At 49.9% G+C, this 15,522-nt stretch overlaps 1 protein-coding gene and 1 pseudogene across 4 annotated transcripts in view; one reads left to right on the forward strand and one right to left on the reverse strand.

The window, feature by feature from the left end:
* Positions 1-7,854: 7,854 nt before the first annotated feature.
* LOC102998080 (iron-sulfur cluster assembly 1 homolog, mitochondrial-like) lies at positions 7,855-8,677 on the reverse strand (annotated as a pseudogene).
* Positions 8,678-9,287: 610 nt separating this feature from the next.
* Positions 9,288-15,522, forward strand: part of ST14 (ST14 transmembrane serine protease matriptase) — a 41,129-nt gene continuing 34,894 nt past the window's right edge. Inside the window, exons 1-2 of one of the 4 annotated variants that reach the window (XM_057553517.1) lie at positions 10,050-10,111; positions 10,623-10,704. Coding sequence is in view for 3 of the 4 variants with exons in the window: in XM_057553514.1 (XP_057409497.1) it covers positions 10,031-10,111 (81 nt within the window). In the remaining variant the exon portion in view is untranslated. Of the gene's footprint in view, positions 9,336-9,486; positions 9,532-9,863; positions 10,112-10,622; positions 10,705-15,522 lie in introns of those variants that run through there. The other 3 variants (XM_057553515.1, XM_057553516.1, XM_057553514.1) reach the window with 3 other exon arrangements.

Here is a 15,522-nt window from a genome sequence, read left to right on the forward strand (position 1 = left end):
CATCTGAAGAAATGGGGGTGGTGATTGATAGCACTTAGGTTGTTGGGTTAGGAGTGAGTGGCCACAGGGAAAGATGCTAAAGCTACACCAGTGCCCAGGGTAGACAAGTGCTCAATGAATGTGAGGTAGTATTATTTGTTGAAAACATCGTCTCCCAGTACATAGGGCTCAATAAAACAACAGTATTTGTGTACTTTGTGATTAAAGCAATTGGTAAATATTATACCATAAACTGAGCTGTACTTTCTTTTTTTTTTTTTTTTTTTTAAATTTTATTTATTTATTTATTTATTTATTTATTTTTGGCTGTGCTGGGTCTTCGGTTCGTGCGAGGGCTTTCTCTAGTTGCGGCAAGTGGGGGCCACTCTTCATCGCGGTGCGGGGACCGCTCTTCATCGCGGTGCGCGGGCCTTTCACTATCGCGGCCCCTCCCGTTGCGGGGCACAGGCTCCAGACGCGCAGGCTCAGCAGCTGTGGCTCACGGGCCCAGCTGCTCCGTGGCATGTGGGATCTTCCCAGACCAGGGCTCGAACCCGTGTCCCCTGCATTAGCAGGCAGATTCTCAACCACTGCGCCACCAGGGAAGCCCTGAGCTGTACTTTCATCCACACCTTCCATAGCCTGATGTGACTTTTGGCTTGTTTCTTCAAAGCTGTCATCTTCCGACAGCACTTGCTGACAGAAGCATGGATTATACTGCTTCCATGTTGCTTTTGTGTATTATTTCAGCCCTTTTTACTGTGGCAGGACAAGGTGATTCTACGATGGTTTATGGCTTTTTGTCTTTGGCATTTAATTAAGAACCTCAAGCCGTATATGTATCATTCCTACATGAAATTTTGTAAATTACAAAATTGAGTATTGCCTGACTTTAGGTACTGAAAAAATTGTAGTGGCTTGTCTTCATGTGCTGGACATTTAGTTTTTAAGTGTCATTAATCATGTTGGCCTCATAATATTTGTCAGTGCCGCCAGACCCAACATACACTTAGAGTGAGGAACGTCATTATCAATGTACGTTGTAAATGGACATTATTAATGTGTGATGTAAGTCCATGGTCTTGATAATTTAATACTTTTTGGGAGTTCCCTAGTGGTCTAGTGGTTGGGACTCCTCACTTTCACTGCCGAGGGCCTGGGTTCAATCCCTGGTCGGGGAACTAGGATCCTGCAAGCCACATGGCCAGATAAAAATAAAACTTTTTTATCAACTTCTTATCAGAAGATAATATTTTTTACCCGATAATGTGGCCATTGAAGAGTTTGTACTAGGAGTAGAAACATCAATCTTGTCATTTTCTTGTTCTGTGGAGTGAAGAGTGTACGCTGTAAGAATCTTGTAAAACACACATTTATTTACATTATTTGATTAAAACTTCCTTTCACCTGGTGAATGAACACTGGACTCAGAATGTAAACAAATGTATCAGGTACTTTGGTTTTTAAAAAGCCCATGTTGCAAAGCGGAAATAGAGACACAGACGTAGAGAACAAATGTATGGATACCAAGGGGGAAAGGGGTGGGTGGGAGGAAGTGGGAGATTGGGATTGACACACACTATTGATACTCTGTATAAAATAAAATATGACACATACACTATTGATACTATGTACAAAACTGATGGGAACATACTGTATAGCAAGGGAACCCTACTTAATGCACTGTGGTGGCCTAAATGGGAGGGAACTCCAAAAGGAAGGGGATATATGTATATGTATGGCTGATTCATTTTGCTGTGCAGTAGAAGCTAACACAACATTGTAAAGCAACTATATTCCAATAAAAATTAATTTAAAAAAATAAATAATAAATAAATTAATTTAAATAAATAAAACAAATAATAAATAGGCCCCATGCAGCACCATGGGTCAGGGGGTAGCTACAAATATCAGATGAAAGAAAGGATGAACTTGGATGTGCTGATGATGTGGACAGGGCAGAAATTCTCAATGATGCGCAGCAGAGAAGCAGGTAAGTAGGCCCAGGTAATAAAATACATATCCAGACAGGCTCCGAGACTACCAGCTCAGAGAGTCTGCATTTGCACAGTGCGTGGACACCAGGGTGTTTTGGGGCCTGCCCTGTTATGTTGGCAGGATTTCCATATTATGTGTCCTCTCTACCCAAGGCAGGAACGGAACTGGACTTCTCAGCTGGCTTGTGGGGAGGGCACAGGTGTCACTTAGAGTCACCAGTGAGATGTACTCACAAGAGACTCACTCAAGAGGGAACAAAGAGACCCCACAGGCCACTCTCTGGTTATAGCGACAACAGCACGTGCAGCTTCCGGGCAGCAGGGTAGCGTGACCGGCGTCCAGGGTCAGTCTCACTGGGATGAGCTGTAGTGGTGTCTCCCTGGGACAGGGGCAGTGAGGCTTCCTAGGCAGCCCTGTGGTATGGCTGGCCTTGTTCCTGGCTCTGTTTCTTCCCTTCTTGCCTCTCTGGCCCTCCCAGAGATTCTATGAACTTCCTAAGAATCTTTTAATAATTTCCTCTTTTTTTTGCTCAAATCAGCTAGAGCATTCTGTTGTTTGTGAGCTGGCAAGTTGACAAAAACTCCATTAAGGGCAGATTCATTGAACTCTAATGAGAAAATTGTACCTGTTGCCTTCACTTAATAAAGGAGATAAGACTAAAAAAAAACCCAGTGACATGAGAAGGACTCTCAGTGTGGGAAAAGGAAAATACAGATACAAGATGTTACAGTCAGTACTACCCTGGGGTCCTACATTTGAATCAGAAAAATCAATGTGAATTTGTTGGGTATTTTATCTCTTTTTAAAAAATTCCTAGCTTTGTCCTTCAAAAGCCCCAGAAACGGGAGTTCCCTTGTGGCCTAGTGGTTAGGATTCCAGGCTTTCACTGCCGTGGCCCTGGTCGGGGAACTGAGATCCCACAAGCTGCATGGCATAGCCAAAAAAGAAAAAAAAAAGCCCCAGAAAAAATGACCAACTCAGTGGTAATAAACACTTCTTGTGCGCAGTTGATTGTCTTGAAATGCTGTTTCTCAGTAAACGACAATGGGGCTTCTTGAAGAAATGGCTGATGCATGTGTGGGCAGGGAATGTACAAGGTGAACCTGAAACATCTGACCAGAAAGCAAAGAATGATCAAAGATGAGTAGGACTGGGTCAAAAAAGAGTCAGAACCAGGACTTCCCTGCTGGTCCAGTGGGTAAGAGACTCTGTGCTCCCAACGCAGGGGGCCCGGGTTCAATGCCCTGTCGGGGAACAAGATCCCGCATGCCACAACTAAGAAGTCCACGTGCCGCAACTAAAAAGATCCTGCATGCTGCAACTAAGACCTGGTGCAGCCAAAATAAATAAATAAATAAATATTTAAAAAAAAAAAAAGTCAGAACCAACTTGAAGACATCCCTGCTGGTCACAGAGGGCAGAGTTTGAACATCAATAGCATACAAATGGCAATGAACCAAAACATATCAATACATTTAAATCCAAGAATTCATAATAACACAAAAACAAGCAAACAAACACCAATTGTTCCCTTTGGAAGATGCTAGAAAGCTGACTATTTTGAAAACTACTCAACAGAGGGAGAGACTCAGGCCTTTACTCTTTCCTTCGTGTACAAACATTACTACCGGGTAACCACATAGATGAGAAATTTCTCTATATGGAAGTATTCCAGCATGTAAATAAACAAGGGATGATAAATTGAAATGTTACCGTTCACATTTCCTGAATTTAGAATCTAAGCACGGAACTAGCAAAACAAAACAAGACAGCCAGACGTAGGCCTCACGTTGAAAAACATACCACCACCTATGAAGAATCTTCCCTCCAAAAAACAACCAAACATTCATCTGATTAAACCTCTAAATACAACAATTTGTAGGAAATACAGAGCACAAGGGAACTCACTAAAGAGACAACAGTTTGAAGATACAGTCCACAAAATCCTCACTGTGGGAAGTCTGCAGGACAAATGGTCTGATTTCTTCAGTAAATAAATTGTAAAGGAAGAACGAGTGTAAAGGAAGAAAAAAGGGAACCTCTAGATTAAAAGAGACCTAAAAGACATGTTGGAAACAAAACAGACAAACAAAAAGCAGGCCAAAGCTAAACAATGATGTGCAGAGATTCAGGCCTGGATGATAAAAACCATGTAAGAAAAATGAGCAAGTAATCCCCGTAGAGGTCCACAGCCCTGCTCCTCGGGGGAATTGGGGTTGTCTGGGGACGGGCACATGGAGGGGTCAGGGTTGGGCTGTGTTGACAAAGTTCCAGTGGTGATGATAAGGTGTTGCTTTAGAATAACCCAATAAGCTGTGAATTTTCTTTATGCTGTTTTCTATATTTGTGTTGCATTTAACAATAAAAAGTTTTAAGTGATAATGGAAAACCAGAAAACATTTTCACTTGTTCATTTAGTTTTAAAATAATTTAACAAGCATTTCTGGCGTGTGAGCTGGGGAACCAGCAGATACTGATCCTTGCCTTCAAGAACTTTGTGTTTTGAAAGACGGGTGGTGCAGTGCCATGTATCTGTAATCACGGCAGATTGGAGCTGAGTGGAAGAAGGCAGGGCTTCAGGAGGTGATGGGTAGTCCGGGGAGGACTACATGGTGGCTGGGAATAGTGAGATGCAGTAGGAAAAAAAGGAGTAGACAGACTCCAAATATATTTTGGGGGTAGAACTGACAGATCTGTTGTTTGTGGGTGGGTGGGATAAAGAAAGTCAGTGATGCCTTTAGAATTGTTTCACTAAATGGACGTTGAAGCTATTATTACTAAGATGGCCAGATTTGAAGTAACATAAAGAAGAGGCACTCACGGCACTAAAACCTGCTGCCCTGCTACAAAAGGAGTGTCTCATACCATCTCCCAGGTTTCTGGAGCATCTTCTTTTATCTCATGGAGCTGTGAATGCCTTGCACGTAGAAGGCACTCAGTGCTGTCATTTGAATGCAAAGCACATGCCGTGCATTTACTGCGATTGCAGACTAGGAGGAGGTGATGCAGGCCAAGACCCTCCCCTGACATTGTGTCGTGTCAGCTTACTGAGTGCACACCATGCGTGTGACAGAGGAAGAAGTGTAACCACATGTCCTGACATTATACCCATGACATGTGAGCTTAGTGCTTTTATTCCTAAATTGTAAGTGAAGAAACCCAACAGCAGACAGCCTAAAGGATATGGCCAGGTTCTCACACTCCTAGGGGGTAAATCCAGACTCAAACTCAGATGTCAGCCTGAGGCCCATGTAGTTTGCTGCGATGACCAACTCACAGGGCCTCCATCACCATCTTTCTCTTCCCCCACAAACACTCCCACTCCCAAGCTACCATCCCCCGGGGAAGTCCTTCTCTTCTTGACCCCAGGACTCTGTCTGCTGGGGGCCCCTCAGAAGGCCACTCCGACTGCCCCAATGTCCTTGGGGCCAGAGCCACTTAGTGGACTGACCACAGGCTGAAAGACACTGGCTTCGACTGGCGATGACAAGGGGGGGATTGTGGCCGCGTCAGGCAGACCCAGCCCAAGTTTAAAGTCTCCGAGCTCTGCTGCTGCCCAAGTTGGTGAGAAGGGGAGCAAACCCAGGCGAAGCAGATCACTCCAGGCCTGCAGGCAAATCCCGCTCCCGAGAGGACCCGTCCGCAGACAAGCGGTGTGGGAGAGGTTTGGAATGAGCGGAGAGCAGGGTGAACCAGTGAGGGAGCTGTCATCCGTGAATGTATCTTAATCTTCTAGAACAAGATTTGTATACCTGACACCTACTCCCCAGTGGAAGGTAAACATGCACTTTCTAAATACCAGCTGTTTAGTGGCCACGAGGAAATTCTGCCTTCCCCCCTGCATGACGCCCACCCACGCCCCTGGCCTTGACAGCAATACTGCATCTGCCTGGCATCTTTCCCACATCACCCCCCACCCCCACCCCTTTTCTCCTTCTCTCGGTGAAATCCAAATTCAGCTGAAATGCCACTTCTGTGGAGCTTTCACAGGCATAGTTAATCTCTCCTTCCTCAGTTCTTCCAGAATCTGGTACTCTCCTCAATTAGAGCTTGCACTCCAGGGCGTTTTGATTTTCCTGGTCCACATAAGAGCTCTCTAAATGTGGTTGCAGGGAAGAATGAGGCCATGAAGCTGACAAGCATGTCAGCATATTACGAAGCTCAGGGGACTTCCCTGGCGGTCCAGTGGCTAAGACTCCGCGCTCCCAGTGCAGGGGGGCCGGGTTCGATCCCTGGTCGGGGAACTAGATCCCGCACGCATGCCACAACTAAGAGTTCGCATGCCCGCAACTAAGACCCGGCGCAGCCAAAATAAATAAATATTAAAAACAAACAAACAAACAAACAAAAAAAGAAGCTCGGGCTTCTGCTCTTGGGTTTCTTCACTTACAATTTAGGAATAAAATCACTGACCTCACATGTCATGGGTTTAATGTCAGGACATGTGGTTATACTTCTTCCTCTGTCACACGCTTGGTGTGCACTCAGTAAGCTGACATGACACAATGTCGGGGGAGGGTCTTGGCCTGCATCACCTCCTCCTAGTCTGCAACTGCAGTAAATGCATGGCATGTGTTTTGCATTCAAATGACAGCACTGAGTGCTTTCCACGTGCAAGGCGTTTACAGCTCCATGAGATAAAAGAGGATGCTCCAGGAACCTGGGAGATGATATGAGACACTCCTTTTGTAGCAGGGCAGCAGGTTTTAGTGCCATGAATGCCTCTCCTTTATGTTACTTTGGATCCAGCTTACTTTCCATCATCTACACTAATTGAAGGGTATTGTGTCATTGGTGACTGTGGTACCAAGGTAGTACCTACAAAATTCCGTAGGTGACTTTGTCACAATACGCAGAAAATTATTGTCTGATATCTTCTATTTAGCTTTGGAATGCTTCATATGATGGAAGGGGCAGACTCATTTTCTATTTAATCAAGGGATAGTGCCAGTCAGTGTGCTAGGCTCTGAGGACTCAAAGGTGCATAAGACGTTGACAGAAATGCAAAGAAAAGGTGATAAATTCCATAGTATAGGTATAAACAGACCTAGTTCTGGTTTAGAGGGAAGGAAAACCTCATGGAGAAAGTAGTGTATCAATCTGGATGGGCTAGACTTGCTGCAATAACAAACAAACCTCGACTCTCAGTAGCTTAACATCCCAAAAGCTTACTTCTCATCGATGCTACATATCAAATGCACATCAGCAGAAGTCTCTGCTCACTGCAGCCACCTAGGGCTGCAGGGTAATAGGGGTCTTGTCTGATCTCAGCGTGTGCTTCCAGGATCGCCTAGCCAGGGAGAGAAGGCATGCGGATTGTGCATTGCCTCTTCATGCTCCTACCTGGAAGAGGTGTGTATCATTTGCCACTTGCCACTTCCCTGCCCACAGTTAGCCACAGGGCCACACCTAACTTCACATCCTAGCCTGTGCCCAGAAGGCAGAGAGCTGGAAATACTCGATGAAGAACATGAATGACTAGTGCTGTGCAAGCGACTTTGTCCCAATGTGCAGAGATGCTTGTGAAGGGGAAGGGCTTCCCAGCGGGTGAGAAGCTTTAGGAAAGGTGCAAATGTGGGGAAGTCTGGCTGCAGAAAAGGGGTCCTAGTAGGAGTGCCGGGAGGCAAGTTTGCAAAGGAAGACAGGTCACGCTGTGAGAGCCAGGCAAGGAAGTTGGATTTGATCCAGGAGACACTGCGGGTTTTACAGGAGCTGTGGTTTAGGATGAGTAACCTGATTGCCGTGTGCCCGAGAGGTCAGAGGGTGGCAAACTGGAGGCAGGAGAGCCAGTTGCTTATTATTATTATTTTTTCTAAACGCACCACTTTACTTTCCTTGTAAGGCAGCCAGGCATTACAAACCTTAAGCACGTGACAGTCACATGATTTCTTCAATAAGCCCTAGAGCTTCCACAACTCTCCTGGGGCCTACAGCCCGAGTAGTCCTGAGAAGTCTAACGTTAATGCTTTCTCCACAGGCACATGTTCCTTTGAGGTTTGTTTTTTTTAAAAATAAATTTATTTATTTTTATTTATTTGTTTTTGGCTGCTCTGGGTCTTCCTTGCTGTGCGCAGGCTTCTCATTGCGGTGGCTTCTCTTGTTGCGGAGCAGGGGCTCTAGGCGCGCGGGCTTCAGTAGTTGTGGCGTGTGGGCTCAGTAGCTGTGGCGCACGGACTTAGTTGCTCCGCGGTGTGTGGGATCTTCCCGGACCAGAGATCGAACCCGCTTCCCCTGCATTGGCAGGCGGATTCTTAACCACTGCGCCACCAGGGAAGCCCTGATGTGTGGGTTGTTGAACACAAGCTCACTGGATCATTTGTCTTCAACACAGTCCATTTCTGTTTCTAGAAGTATTCACTGTGCTTTCTTCTCGATGAACATGCTGACACCATCTTGAACGACCTCCTAGTCAGAGTTTCCCTGTCTTCGTATATTCTAGCAGGTAGCAAAGGCCATTACAACCCTTGGTTTGGACACCAACTTTCACACCTACGTGTTCAGGCTTATCTTTCAGAAGTTGTTCTATCTTGTTTACTGCTGATGGGATCAGGGTGAGGGTGGCCCGGGTGGGCTGCAGCTTCCTCTGGCTCACAGCCTGCACAGTGGCCCTGACTAACAAAGCCGACATCCTCGCTGCCCTGGCGCCCCGGGGCCTCGGGCCAGAGCTTGGCCACCTCAGCCTCTCTCCATGGACAAGGTGGGCACATTCTCCATTTGCTTCTTATACTAATCCAGGCAAAGGGTGATAAGAGCTTGAAGTGGGGTCTTCTGAATGGGGAGGAAAGAGAGGTGGTACACATCAGCTACTGAAGAGAAAGACTTGCTCAGGTCTGGAACGAATTAGGTATGAGATGCAAGGGGGCTGCAGAGTCAAAGGCGATTCCACGGTTTTGAGCCTAGGAGAACAGTAATATTATAAATGGAGAAAACAGTGCAAGATGGCAAGGCTGGGAAGGAAGTTCAGGGCTTGCTGATGCAAAGCAGGGGTTTTTATTTTGTTTACTCTTGTTTCCCAGCACCCAGAACAGTACTTAGCATATAATATGTGCCCAATGATATTTGTTGACTCTGTAACGCCAGTAGAACACAAATGGAGAAGTTCCCAAGCAATTGTGAACGCCGAAGTGGCACTCCTTCATGATGCCAATGCTAGGAAGGCAGATTTACTTACTTGAAGCCACAAGATGAGTTGCCAAGAAAGTGTAGAGAAAAAAAGGAGGAGGCTGAAGAGAGAGAGCTTTGGGAACCTTGACATTTAGGGGCCAGAAGGTAGGACCGGAATCCAGGGAAGGCGGGCATTTGAGGACGGGATCAATCGGTATCGGATGCTGCAAATGGGTGAGGGAGGCTGGGGACAGGTAAGAGGGCACTGGGTTGAGGAACTCAGGGGGAGCTGGACTCGGCCACAGCGCTGCCCTCCTAGCGGCAGAAGAGGCAGCTGCTGGCCTGGAGCGAGAGGAGGGCAGTGGCCAGAGCGGGAGGCTGAGCCAGGGGCGGTTCTGGGTTTTGTTTGGGTTTGGAGGGGTTATAACTGAGACCTGGATGTGGAGCAAGGTGGGGAGAGATTGAAGATGCAGGGGGGAGGGAGGGAAAGAAACCAAGGTGGGCCTCTAGGAGGCGGCGGGGAGGTCGTCTTCCAGCGGGAAGGGCCACTTCTACTCGAGGAGGAGGGCGGGGGGTGGGGGGAGGGGGGTAGGGATTAAGTTTCGCAGTTGTTGTTCGGTCCTTCCCGCCCGCCTGTTCCGTGCGGAGGTTCCCGCTTCCCGAGGGGAGGAGGCGGTCCCGAGCCCGGCGGGATGGGGGTGGGGGAAGGGAGGGGAGGGGGGAGGGGAAGGGGAGCGGGGGGGAGGGGGAGGGGAGGGCCCGGGCCCGGGAAGGTGCGGCGGCGCGGCGGGCGGGGCGGCCCGGGAGCCACACCCTGAAACTACCTGTGCGCGACAGGAAGGGCCCGGCAGAGCCTCTGCGGCCGGAGCGCTGGGCCTGAGACCGGAACCAGGCCCGCCCCGCGCCCCGGCCCCGCGGCGATGGCCTGAGCCGCACGGCCTCCGGGACCATGAAGAGCGAGCGGGCGCGCAGGGCCACAGGCGGCTCCGGGGGCCTCGGCGCGGGACTCAAGTACACCTCGCGGCCGGAGGTGGGCGAGCGCGGGCGGCGCGAGCGGCGCGGGCGCCTTCGGGGCGGGACGCGTGGGGGTCCGCGGCCGGGGGCCTGGGGGGGCCGGGGGCCGGCGGGCCCGGGGGCTGGGGGCCGGGGGTCCCAGGGGGCGGGCAGCACCGCGCTCCTCTCGGCCAAGGGAGCCGCTACGCTGCCGGTTTGTGGCCGCGGCGCCGACCCGACAGGTGGAATTTCCTGCTCGGCGGGCTCCCGGCCGGACCTTCGGTTCCAGCCTCGCGGCGCCCACCCCGGTTCCGGCGGTCCCGCGGTCCCCTGTCCCGGCCCTCCTGCCCCTCGGGCCTTTCCCTGGCCTGGAAGCGGGCTCATCTCGGTCCCTGAAGAGCTCCGCGCTGTCCGTGCACATCGGGAAAGGAAGCAGCGGCGCAGGCTCTGAGTGGGTGATTCGGGCCGGGGAAGGGATGTTTCCAGGGGGCTTTGGAGTCCTAGCGTCCTCCGCTTCTGCAGGAATTTGTTTTTGTCTTGCTGGTCAGAAGGCAGTAGAGGACCTGTGCAGAGGGCAACTGGGAGACCAGAGCTTCGGTTGCCATGGAGCCTGGAGCTTAGGACTCCAAGGTGGGGCTTGCTTGGGCTTCTCCGAGGGGGGGATGGAGCCCTTTGGGAAGGTAACTCTATGGGACTAGATGTGAGAACCTGCGTCTTGAGATTTTTGGAGACTCTGAAGTAGGAAGCTCTCGTTTGGCAGAAAGAACAAGGACATCTTAAAAGATCTTAAAAACGAACATTGTCTTACCGTAGAGAGGCGGGAATGGGTTGTTAGCTGCTTTATTGATGGCTGCACCTAGGTGGCAGTGCCCAGGCAAAACTAGCAGCCAGGGCTCCACCTCTCTGCCAGCGGGGACCCCGGTGTCCTGGAAGGCCCGCACACTGAGTGGGCGCTGAGAGGCAGGGGCTGTTTCAGGGGGGAGCACTGGATGGTCTGCCTCTGCCTTTCCCCCGGGATCCTGGGGTCAGTAAGCTCCTCTGCTACCCCGCACTACAGCCGTTGCTCCCATGCCAGGCCAGATTTTGGAGGTCTCTCAAATCAGTCCCTTTCTCCAAGTGGCATCCTGACTGAGGGAGCTTGCAGAAGGCCAGATTCTGGGGCTGCCGTGGTTCCCTGAACCACAAATAGCAACTGAGGCTGGGCACTCTTGTCTTCTCCACTTTTCCACCCCCTTTGCGGAAGGAAGTGTGGACTCAGCAGCAGTCTGGAGGCTGAGGTCTGTGTTCCCACTGAGTGTCCGCCCTGCGGGAGGTGGATGCAGCTGGGTGGCCGTCTTCTGTGGCTTCTGTTTCCTTTCCGTAATTGCCATGTTTGTGAATCCCTGATAATTGCCTATTGGGGCTCTCGACTCCTGCCTCCTCAGCAGAGGGCCTGCTGTTTGGTGTTTGTTATTTCAGGACTGTTTTTCTTCCCTCCCTCCACGTCACTTGTTCTTCCTCACTCCCCTTCCTGGGACTGTCTCCTGCTGACACTGGTAGAGCTGGGTCTTCCTGGATTCGCCTCTCACCGCCCGCGCTGCACACCGTCCTCTGAGCTCCCACGGAGCTGCCACCCGTCAGCCCTCGCTTCCTTCCCCCTTGGTCCCTGCTCATTTCTCACCTGCCCTGAAGCTCATCCATTCTCCTCTGGGCTCTTCCTTCCACTCCGTTTCTGCCGTTTTCCCCCGCATGGGTCACTCTGTCTTTTCTCCTGCCAAGCTCCATTGAACCCAGTCTGTACCTCGTCCTGAGCTGGGCTCTCAAAGACAAATAAGATATGGTTGTTTCTTCCATGTCCTGGCTATTGTAAATACAGCTGCAATGAACATTTTGGTACATGACTCTTTTTGAATTATGGTTTTTTCAGGGTATATGCCCAGTAGTGGGATTGCTGGGTCGTATGGTAGTTCTATTTTTAGTTTTTTAAGGAACCTCCATACTGTTCTCCATAGTGGCTGTATCAATTTACATTCCCACCAACAGTGCAAGAGTGTTCCCTTTTCTCCACACCCTCTCCAGCATTTATTGTTTGTAGATTTTTTGATGATGGGGAGGGTGGGAGGGAGGGAGATGCGGGAGGGAGGAGATATGGGAACGTGTGTATATGTGTAGCTGATTCACTTTGTTATAAAGCAGAAACTAACACACCATTGTGAAGCAATTATACTTCAATAAAGATGTTTTAAAAAAAAAAGATATTAAGAGAGAGAGAGAAAAAAAAAAGATATGGTTGTTTCCCTTAAGGAGCTTCCCCTCTTGAGAGCCACGCTGAGAGTTGTGTGCGAACATTAGACGTGACTCACTGTCCTGGAGGAAGTAGCCTGCTGTGCCCAGAGCTCCTGTCTGTCTCTCCAGGAAGTCTGCGAATGTGCCCCTCCACTCCGTGCTTTCCCAGAGCTCTCAGCCTCTGGGTCACCCTGCAGTGTTTACAGTCAGGGTCTGCAGGCTCTCCCTTGACTCGTCTTCTGACTGGGAGGGGCAGCTGCTGTCCCTGGGTTTGTCCTTGGCATTAGCAGGGCCTGGCTGGGTCCTGCTGGGCCTCACAGGGGCACTGCTGCTTTTGAGTTCCTTGCTCCTGGCCTCTTCCATCCCTGCGTGGCTGGAGAAGGATTCTGTTTGATGGTGCTTGTACCTGGCTGCCTCCTTCCCAAGGCTGATGACTCTGGCCCCCGCCCCACTTCTACCTATTCCTATTTAGTGGGAAGTGGCCGCCTCTGTGTTCCCCATCGTCTCCGGAGCCCTGATGTACGTGTTGTGTCTGGGGACTGTGTGAGCCCTGCCTGCATGAGAGCAGGGGCACAGATGCCAGTTCTTGTGGCTGTTAATGAGAAGTGGGAAGCCTGCCTCACCGGGTGTCCTGGCCCCTGCTGAACCTTTGATGGAGGCTAGGAAGCTGCTTCGAAGGAGCTCTTGGTTCCTCCTCAAGTCAGCATTGCCCTGGGTAAGACTCAGTATCTCCTCGGCAAGCAGAGACCAGGATTGAGAAGTCAGATGTGGTGGGATCAAAATCAGAGGTCGTAGGGGCCAGGCTGTGCAGCTCTGGCTATTCAGAGTCTCATCTCTTTGTTAATTGGTCAAACATTCACTCATCCACATAATAGCTATTTATTAGGTGCCCACCGATGGAGCATGTGCCAGGTGCTGGGCAATAGCCCTGAGGAAGAGCCCAGTCACACAGTCCCTGCCTTCAGGGAGTTGAGTTCTGCATGATAAGAACTGGATTCTGGAGAAGCCCGCGGGCCACTTAGGAGGGATGTCTAACCCAGGCTCGAAGGGCCAGGGTGGGTGAATTGTGGCCAGAGCCATCTGTGATGTGGTGACAGGAGTATCCAACGTGGAGCCAAGACCTGGTGCTGCCGCTTTCCCGCCAGGTGATCTCAGAGATGTTACCTAATCTCTCTATGCCTCAGTTTCTGTGGCTATACAATGGAGATGATATATATGTTGCAGGTTTTTTGCAAACATTAAAGGGGATACCTTACATGAAAGCCCTTCGTAAGTTGCAGCCTGGTGTACAAATCACACAGTTTGAATTTCTGAGTTGGAAAAGCCTCAAGACAAACTGTAAGGTGATGTCGAATCAGCAGGATGCGTGGGAAGAGGCTGAGAACCCAGGTTGTCAGGATGCTAATGGCGCAGGTGTGCGGCCTACCTGCTGAGCACAGGGAGTGTCTTCGAGGGGTGCTGGGGAATAGCATCCCAGCCATGCAAACCCTCTTCAGTTTCCATTTCTCTCCCTTTACTTGGCCTCTATGAGGAAGGTCCTCCTGTGAAAGGGAAATGGGTGCTAAGACCAGCTACACATCCCTTTCTCCTTCCTACCACACAAAACAGAACTTCAAGCACTTCTTCCTTTCTCAGTTCTTTGAGCCTGTGCTGGCCTCTCCGGAAGGGGAAGGCCCTGTGCTGGGAGCTGTGTGCAGGGGTGAGGAGAGAGCAGGGGCGCTGGTAAGCAGTGGGAACTAAGACAGAGACCTGGGTGCTGTGAATGGACAGGAAGCCTGCGGGCCTTCTAACACCCTTCCCTCCACCTCGGTCCTGGGAGGACTTGGAAATCCGTGGCCCTCGTTTAGGACACGGGAAAACTGAGGGTAAGAGGAGACAACACGAGCTTGACAGCTGCCCAAGGAGGAAGCCCACGTCGCCTGCTACCCCTGGGAATCACTCGGGCATGGGTCTGTCCAGAGCCGGCTCCTTGGTGAGGGCGCTTCTCACCACAGGCTTCCCAACCTGGGCCTCTCACTGCTGGCTGCGGCCTGTGGCCGCCGTGGTTCTGGAGTCCCCTGCTGCCAGCTCGTTCTCTGGCCTGTGCTTCTGCCCAGGCTGTTGGCTCCTGTCTCTCCTAAGAGAGGAAGTCTGTTCTTGGAAGAGGAGTGAGGGTGTGACAAGCCCCCAAGGAGCCCAGGTCCCAAAGATGTGGCTTCTGACCTTGCTCACTGGCTACTACTGGAGCGTTTAGAATACTGATAATCATCGCTGGGTTTATTGAGCATGTACCGTGTATTGGTGTTGTACCTCTTAGAGTAAGACTATTATTATCCTTTTATAGGTGAGGAAAGTGTAGCACAGAGAGGCTAAGTAACTTGCCTAAGGTCACAGCGAAACAGTGTTGAGATCAGGATTTGAACTCAGGCCGTCTGGCTTCACTATATTCTACTTGGACTGCTGCAGTGCAAGGCAGGGCTGGCAGCGCAGTGGGCTCAGGAAGGGAAGAATTACTAAGGGTAAGAGTTGGTTTGATTTCGTAAGAAAATGGATTTTTTCTACTTGGGATTTTCTGAAATGCCTGGGGCTTAGCACATTTATAATAACCATTTGGTAGTATAGAAATGGGAAATGGGAACTTCCAAGATTCTCATGGAATTCTCACCCTGGCTGGCAGAGGTGAGAAGGGTATTTGGGGTTTGCTCAGAGCTCATGGGCAGTAATTGCCCTTTTTTCTTTGCTAAGAAATTTTTTTTCTTTTTTTCTTTTTAATATTTATTTATTTATTTATTTGGTTGCACCGGGTCTTAGTTGTGGCACGCGGGATCTTCAGTTGCAGCATGTGGGATCTATTTCCCTGACCAGGGATCGAACCCGGGCCCCCTGCATTGGGAGCGTGGAGTCTTAACCACTGAGCCACCAGGGAAGTCCCACTAAGAACTTTTCTAGAAGCAGATTCCTATGAAAATTCTGTCTTGGAATCTCATATTTTCAGAATTTGCTTATTCTGTCCAGGCTTGGCAACAGAACCTTTAGAACCCTTGTGATAGTTGGCTAACCAGTCAGAATCTTGGATCCTTTGTCTCTCTGAGTTGGTGGTGATGATGGTGAAAAGATGGAGAAGAATATGATGACAATCATTGCTACCCATCACTAAATATGAGGACTTCAATTTATTCTCTTTCTTTATCCTCACAGCAACTA

The sequence above is a fragment of the Balaenoptera acutorostrata genome, chromosome 9, assembly GCF_949987535.1.
Source record: "Balaenoptera acutorostrata chromosome 9, mBalAcu1.1, whole genome shotgun sequence".
Taxonomy (NCBI): domain Eukaryota; kingdom Metazoa; phylum Chordata; class Mammalia; order Artiodactyla; family Balaenopteridae; genus Balaenoptera; species Balaenoptera acutorostrata.